The sequence below is a fragment of the Salvelinus namaycush genome, chromosome 40, assembly GCF_016432855.1.
Source record: "Salvelinus namaycush isolate Seneca chromosome 40, SaNama_1.0, whole genome shotgun sequence".
Lineage (NCBI taxonomy): Eukaryota > Metazoa > Chordata > Actinopteri > Salmoniformes > Salmonidae > Salvelinus > Salvelinus namaycush.
The window spans coordinates 16217224-16225037 of record NC_052346.1 but is presented as its reverse complement, the minus strand read 5'-3'; the positions used below and the strand labels follow the sequence as shown (position 1 = coordinate 16225037).

The 7814-nt window shown below is 44.9% G+C and overlaps 1 protein-coding gene across 2 annotated transcripts in view; it reads right to left on the bottom strand.

Annotated features, from left to right (window-relative positions):
* Positions 1 to 451: 451 nt before the first annotated feature.
* LOC120033134 (sodium/potassium-transporting ATPase subunit alpha-1) overlaps positions 452 to 7814 on the bottom strand; it is a 29917-nt gene continuing 22554 nt past the window's right edge. The window contains exons 4-22 of one of the 2 annotated variants that reach the window (XM_038979409.1): positions 7142 to 7345; positions 6879 to 6992; positions 6649 to 6783; positions 6435 to 6552; positions 5864 to 6132; positions 5434 to 5742; positions 4856 to 4990; positions 4503 to 4695; positions 4179 to 4354; positions 3958 to 4094; positions 3593 to 3743; positions 3268 to 3436; positions 3023 to 3177; positions 2805 to 2928; positions 1955 to 2100; positions 1708 to 1838; positions 1510 to 1611; positions 1215 to 1306; positions 452 to 708 (exon numbers count right to left, since the gene is read on the bottom strand). In XM_038979409.1, coding sequence (XP_038835337.1) covers positions 680 to 708; positions 1215 to 1306; positions 1510 to 1611; positions 1708 to 1838; positions 1955 to 2100; positions 2805 to 2928; positions 3023 to 3177; positions 3268 to 3436; positions 3593 to 3743; positions 3958 to 4094; positions 4179 to 4354; positions 4503 to 4695; positions 4856 to 4990; positions 5434 to 5742; positions 5864 to 6132; positions 6435 to 6552; positions 6649 to 6783; positions 6879 to 6992; positions 7142 to 7345 — 2889 coding nt within the window. In that variant the 3' untranslated portion in view covers positions 452 to 679. The remainder of the gene's footprint in view (positions 709 to 1214; positions 1307 to 1509; positions 1612 to 1707; positions 1839 to 1954; positions 2101 to 2804; positions 2929 to 3022; positions 3178 to 3267; positions 3437 to 3592; positions 3744 to 3957; positions 4095 to 4178; positions 4355 to 4502; positions 4696 to 4855; positions 4991 to 5433; positions 5743 to 5863; positions 6133 to 6434; positions 6553 to 6648; positions 6784 to 6878; positions 6993 to 7141; positions 7346 to 7814) is intronic. The other variant, XM_038979410.1, reaches the window with a different exon arrangement.

Sequence of the window (7814 nt, the reverse complement as noted above, 5' to 3'; positions counted from 1 at the left end):
TACTGTAAGCGTTATACAGTGGGTTTGAATGAAATATACATATTAAGCCACAATGTTATCAGCAGGGTTTTTAATACTCAAGTGCTGCCAGTTGATAAGTCTTGCCTTGTGCTTCTGATAGAAGGTTGCTCTGACACAGGCTTGCTAGTGTGTGAAGATAGTGTTTAATGTTGGGCAGTAGATGGATAAAGTATGATGTGAATAGGTCAAAAGGTGACATGAAATACAGTCTACATTCTGTACTACAATGACAGTGAACAACTAGCTGGTGTTAGTTGACTGCACACTGAAAGCAGTGCTCATGGTTAAAACAGAGTGAGAGAGAGAATCTCCAGGAAGGATAGGAAAATAATGACCTGAAGATCTGTTGATGCTGTGTTTATTCTGGAAAGTCTCCAAGTTGCAATGAGGAAACGTGCAAGCACACATGCACAAACCATAGACACCAAAGTGGGAGCTGACTGAAAGTTTATTTATATTACTGTTAAAAACATGTATAAAATTGGTCCTGTTCCAGAAACAAGGCACACAATGTCAATGTCTTGGTTCATCATCTCGATCTCAGTGTTTTAGTATCACGCATTCCCTATATAAAAACACATCCAAATTTTACAGAACTTAAAATTCCGAGCAGCAAGACAACCATGCAAGAACTTGAGCGATGCAAACTGGATGCTTTCTAGTAGTACGTCTCCCTTTCCACCCAACCTAAAACAGAGAAGATAGAAAACAGGATTTCGAGATCAACTACCTCTGGTAAACAGGTGGACTAAGGAAGGCTGTAGCATACATAAACAATGATCATGTTAACTATCAGTGTGTAGTTCAGACGATCACTGAGGAAGACAGTCAAGTGACCGACGTCTTTAACATCAACATAGTCTCTGATAGCATACCGGTTTACTCACATCAAATGCATTTTATAAAGCCCTTTTTACATCAGCAGTTGTCAATGGAGTGGACTAGACTCCCAAACTTGTCTGTGTCCACTGTCTCGCACTGACTAGTGCATCTGAAAAATGTGCTGCTGCTTAAAGATTTACAGACTTCGCTTGTTTGCCAGATAGTAAGGCTGCATATTTAGGTAGCCTTACTATCCTCCTGAGAACGAGGGGAAATCTTGTGGTTTTGAGAGCCAAACTGAAGACCTTAAGACTTGTATGAACAAGTACTACAGATAGTCACAGTAATAACTAAAAGGGATTTAGCCTCACCTCCTGGGCTGCGTCGGATGATCAGTTTTCGGATTTCATCATAAATAAAGATGAGGAGAGAGTATGGGAAGGCGCAGAACCACCAGCTGGGTCTAAGGAGAAAAGAAAAACAAAACATAAAACAAAAATAACAGATCTGAAATGACTCCAGACCAGAATGCGCCAAGAACAGATCTTAACATTTTAAGCAACACATAGCTAAGCTTAATAGAAGTCCTCCAAGAGTTAAGTATTTTTGGTACTACAATTTTTTATTAAGAGATGAAGTGTACCTAACTGAAGGGTCTTTACTTACTTGAGTGGGTACATTCTGAGGGCGATGCCCATTCCAGGACAGTAGGACAGGAAGGCGGCCAGGGCTGTCTCCTCAAACAGGCCGAAGATGAGAATCTTGTTCCTGAGGAGGACAGAAGCAGCATTTAAAATCAAGTCATTTCTTTGACAACAAAAACTAACAACAGCCGATGCTCTTCAAAATGGCCACTGAACTCACCTCATTCCTTGCTGGAAGACTGAGTTCCTCCTGGTCTTACAGATGATCAAATCAGCCCACTGTACAACCACGATACTGGCGAAGAATGCTGTGTGGCAGGTGAACTCCACAATCTTTCTCTGTTCATAAGTCTGAGGAAAACAGTCAGCAACAGAGAGAGAAACAGTCAAAACACAGTCAGCTAATCATCTAGAATCAGACCAATCAACAAGGCTTGTGAAAACCACATTGGTGTCTGCATACTCACCCACTGCTGGCCATAGCTATCCTCTAGGTCGTTGCAAAATTTGTTGTCCCAGTCCACACGAATACCTAGCAGTCTGGAGGGTAAGAACCCGTTCTCAGCAAGGATCACAAAGTATGTGAAGAACCCAGCCAAAGCCTGGATCATACCTGTGGAGAGATGGGGAGACAGGATCAGATGGGTGCATTTGTATCAGATGTATGTTGGTTTTTCTATGTTGCATAAATCTCCATAAAAAAAAATGTTTTCAAGTTTGATTGTCACATTGCTGGATAGGTGCAGGAGAATGTGTTGTTTTACAGGGTCAGCCATAGTAGTAGGGTGCTCCTGGAGCTTTTTAAGGATAACTGCCTTGCTCAAGGGTACGGAGCCAAGATTTTCACCCTGTCGGCTCGGGTATTCGAACCAGCGACCTTTCAGTTACTGGGCCAACACTAACCGCTAGGCTACCTGCCGCCCTACAGTGATTCCCAAGGAGTACCACGTTGGTGGGAGAGGTTCGCAACCCATGTGATATGATATGATGCAACTGCAGTATGTGAATACTGTCCATATCAGTGTTTCCTCTTAAGGAAAGTCCCACTCACGTGGAAACCTCTGGTTTAAACCTATTTTTGGCTCCACCAAAGTGTGAAACTCTTGAGCCAGAGACATCCCATAATCACTCAGACCCCTTCTCTTATCACCAGGGAGGCTATTTCTGGCGCATACCCCACTTCCAGCTGATCCCAAAACCACCCAGTCAACTTAAGAGTCTAGAATCCAGTTTGAGGTGTATGAGATGTTAATCTTTCATCTAAGAATGAACATACTTTGTTTTGCGCAAGTCAGGCTTTGTGAAAAGGGGTCTTACCGATTTGACCGTAGGCTATGCTGATAAGTCTTTCATTCACCAGTTTGTCTGTTTTGGAGTTTCTGGGCTGTCTCTTCATGATGTCACTCTCGGCAGCTTCGTAGGCCAGTGAGATGGCGGGGACCTGGAAAGTTGAGGACGATTTGAACAATTAGAATAAAACTGAACAGAAAACAAAGATTTAGAAAATAAAAATCTTAAATATACAAATTCCTCACCATGTCAGTTCCCAAGTCGATACAGAGGATGGTGACGGTTCCTAGGGGCAGTGGAATGTTGGCGATGATGAAGAAGAGGAAGGGTGTGATTTCTGGAATGTTACTGGTCAGGGTGTAGGCGATGGACTTCTTCAAGTTGTCAAAGATCAGACGGCCTAGGAAAGGTACATACATAACATTAGTGAAAATAATGCAAAATAGACGGAACCCCCAAAATTCTAAATCCACTGAAATGCTGCTTCTACCTTCTTCAACACCAGTCACGATGGATGCAAAGTTGTCATCCAGGAGGATCATGTCTGCAGCCTGCTTGGAGACGTCAGATCCAGAGATACCCATAGCAACACCGATGTCAGCCTTCTTCAGAGCAGGAGAATCGTTCACACCATCACCTGTCACAGCCACAATAGCACCCTGTGGATAAGGAGGAGAGGTGTTTGAGTCTATGGAGAGAGAAGTCTAGAGAGAGAAAACTGGTGAACAAATTTAAAGGAATTTATCTACGCTACATTCACTCTGTTTACCTCTCATGAGATAGGCCTAGTGTCTTTAAGTTGAGCTGAATATTACCTGGCGCTGGCAGCCCTCCACGATAATAAGCTTCTGCTGAGGAGACGTTCTGGCAAACACAATCTCTGTGTGATATTTCAGGATATCGTCCAACTGTTCAGCGCTCAGGTCCTTGAGGTCACCGCCATGGACCACACAGGCCTTGGCATCCCTGGGAAAAATTGACCCTTTATTTATGGGAAATCCCATTGATATGAAGACATTTCTATAATGTCTATACGTGCTCATGAGAAGGACCTGACATTCAAGCTTGAATGAAATCTTTGGAAAAAGGCCTTCAAAAAGGAAAAATGTAGAAACTGCAGGAGTTTAACTGTTGTTTCCAACAACAGAACTTAAAAATAAATAAAAAAATCGCAACATACCTAGGGTCAACTTCATTGACTGGAATGTTCAGACGAGCAGCAATGTCCTCAACAGTCTCGTTTCCTTCAGAAATGATGCCCACACCCTTGGCAATGGCTTTAGCAGTGATGGGATGATCACCAGTGACCATGATAACCTAAGGGAAGAGGAGTGGTCTGATCACAGTGGCTGCTATGTGGATTGCCTGAAGAGTCTTGTGTTGAGTATGATATTGCCATACCTTGATTCCAGCACTCCTGCACTTTCCCACAGCGTCAGGCACAGCAGCACGGGGAGGGTCAATCATGGACATTAGGCCAACGAAGCACAGATTCTCAGTTGGGAAGTTCACCTCTTCACAATCAAACTGGAAGCCCTCAGCAAACTGGTCATCAGGGAGCTGGAAATGACAGAACCCTAGACGGATACAAAAATGGTGAAAATGTGAATTGAAAAAAGGAGCAAAAGCGCAACTTTACACCTCACATTGGATCATTTGACAACAGATGGAATAACAAAAATACAGTAGTATTGGCTAGTGATGGCTGAAATAAATGACTATTACCCAGCACTCGCTCTCCCAGACCACCTAGTTCCATGTAGGCGTTCTGGAAAGAGTCCTTCATCTCGTCATCCAGAGGCTGTTCTTTGCCCTGGATCAAAATGGTGGAGCAGCGGTCCAGGATCCTCTCAGGGGCTCCCTTCATCACCAGCAGATGCTTCGACTCACCCTCATTCTTGTTTAGGTGAACGGAGAGCTACGGGATAAAATTATAGGAGCAGCCATTTTGAAAACAGATTACCAGAATAGGCATAACCATGTTGATCTCTGTGCCAAAGGGAAGGGTTTTCAAAGACTTACAGTGAAGCATATGCCCTTATTTCATGTGGCAGGGTGCTACCGTGCCATTGACCTACCTGGTATTTGTTGGTGGAGTTGAATGGGATTTCAGCGACCTTGATGTACTGATCTCTCATGCCTTGCACAGACCCACAGCACAGCTCAATACACTTCAGCAGGGCAGACTCTGAGGCATCACCAGCCACATCTCTCTGTGAGGGAAACGAGTAGGCAGATGAAGTGGACGTGGTATGCCGCTGGCATACATTCTCTTTCACACACTAGCACTTCCAAGTGGCCCAAGACATTAAAATGCCCTCCATCTATTTAAATAGACTGAATGAAAAGGAAATCTTTGTAGATTGAGCCTGGTAGAAGACAAAGACCGTGACAAAGAGAAACTGAAAATAAGGGCTGAAATTAAGTGTGGTAATCACAGCTAGTCCAAGGTGAGATGATTAACAAAGTGAGAGGTTATATTCCAGGGGATTGCCAGGGCTGAGGCAATATGAGGCATTCGGGCGACAGGGGAGGAATTTCATAAGGTGAAAGACAACCCTGTTGAGCCTTTTCAGCAGCTTTACATGCTGAACTCCTGTCGATAGCTCCATGTGTATACTGTTGTCAATTCACTCTGGGGAAATGAGACACTTACTTTAAGGATAGGAATACCGCTCTGTTCTGCCAGGAAGACGGCACGGTTACACAGGCCAGCGACTCTAGCCAGGGCAGCCCAGGTGGCAGAGCTCCTGTCGAAGGAGGTACCGCTCTGGTTCTCTGTGGTGTCAGCCTCATGGATCTGGTTGTCGAACCACATGTGAGCCACGGTCATTCTGTTCTGAGTCAGGGTTCCGGTCTTGTCAGAGCAAATGGTGGAGGTGGAGCCCAAGGTCTCAACAGCTTCGAGATTCTTCACCAGGCAGTTCTTCTTGGCCATACGCTTGGCAGTCAGAGTTAAACACACCTACGGAGAAAGCCAAAAGTCACTCAACATGTCTGTCGAACAAAATTGGCAATGTACTGGTTTTTGGAGCCATATGTGAAGTGTTTGGGGGGAAAAAGCACTCCCAAAAGACAGTACTCACAGTTACAGTGGCCAGGAGACCCTCGGGCACGTTAGCGACAATGATTCCGATGAGGAAGATGACAGCTTCCAGCCAAGAGTATCCGAGGATGAGGGACAGGACAAAGAAAGACATGCCCAGGAAGACGGCCACACCGGTGATGATGTGGATGAAGTGCTCAATTTCAATGGAGATTGGGGTACGTCCGACTTCCAGGCCAGAGGCGAGGGTAGCAATACGACCCATAACAGTGCGGTCACCAGTGTTGATGACAATACCTCTGGCAGTTCCTGCAGGAAATAACATGCAGATTTCATTTAACAATCATGACATCATATTGACTACAGTTTAACAGCACAGTTGACAGTGATTCAACCTCAGAAATGGTGGACATACTTTATACAGCAACAGGACTTCATCAAAGCTAGCCCAGTCATGGTTTGTTTTCTTTTATTTATTTGCCAGGGACCATGTACAACATGCCCTTGCACCAGATTTAGCTAGATTCCTAATTTGTATCTGTGGTCCCTGGGCAGAATTTCTTTTTATTTGGTTTGTTTCTCATCTGAGCAACTCTGCTCTGTTAAAGTACCTTCAACACAGTTGGTAGAGAAGAAGGCAATGTTCCTTGTCTCCAGGGGGTTGTCATTGGAGTAGTCCGGAGTACGGGTCTGGGGCTCAGATTCACCAGTGAGGGAGGAGTTGTCCACCTGAGTGGGGAGGGAATTAGATTAATACAATAATGAATGGCACGGACATGGGCGGAACGTGACGTATTTGGAGCAACGGGATTTTAAAGTACCCACTTTGCAACCGCTGGCAGAGATGATTCGCAAATCGGCGGGAATCCTATCTCCACCTTTCACCTCCACCAGATCTCCAACCACCACTTGTTGAGCGTTGATGTTCATCTTCTCACCGTCACGGACAACCAGGGCTTGCTACCAGGCAGAGGACACAACAAGATTCATCTTTAAATGTAACAATAAGGGGGAAAAAACACCTTCAAAAAAAGTGTTTCTAAAACAGCCAGTACCTGTGGGACCAGGTTCTTGAAGGAGTCCATGATCTTTGAGCTCTTGGCCTCTTGGTAGTAGGAGAAACAGCCAGTAACAATGACAACAGCAGAGAGTACAACACCCAGGTACAACTGTGTGGGACAAAGATGCAGAACGTGTTAGAATTAAGTTAACTCCCCCACACAAACACCAGTACAAAAGAACTACAAAACCCAAGCATCATCTGCTTTCAATTCCATCAATGTCAATAAAATCAACATTCTTCATCTTAGAATCTTACGTTATCATTGGCCGGCTCATCCTCCATGGCTGCCTGGATTCCGTAGGCCAGGAAGCAGAGGAGCGCTCCAGTCCACAGCAGCATGGAGAACCCGCCAAACATCTGCTTGCAGAACTTCACCCACTCAGGGGTAGTGGGAGGAGGGGTCAGGGAATTGGGGCCATCACGGGCAAGGTTTTCGGCAGCCTTAGCACTGGATAACCCCTGAGGAAACAGAAAATTGGTTGTGTTACTTTATATGTCGAGACCTCAAATTAAGATGCTGTAGGAGGATACTTAATTTTAAAAGAATGGGTGCTTCCCCTCCCACCCAATCTTTTAAGGGTATATCATTATCGACCCTTGCTTTTTAAAAATCAAGTATATTGCTATATTCGGGCATATCTAGGTACCCCCCCCCCCCCCCCCCATTCTTGAGATTCTCTCTCACGGCACGTGATAAGGAGAGAGGAAGCAAATTGTCAACACAATAATATCTCTCTGCGAGGTCTGTCAGTGGCAGACAGAGACACTGCAGGGCCAAGTCATAACTCTAATTTCACATAAGGCAGAGAACAGAGAAACAAGTCAATGTGGTTCTGGAGAAAGTCTAGGTGCTGACAGTTGCCAGGCAACTCGCTGCAAACAATGAAAACAGGGCCATCTCCTCTGCTGGGATTGAGCGCATCCTAAA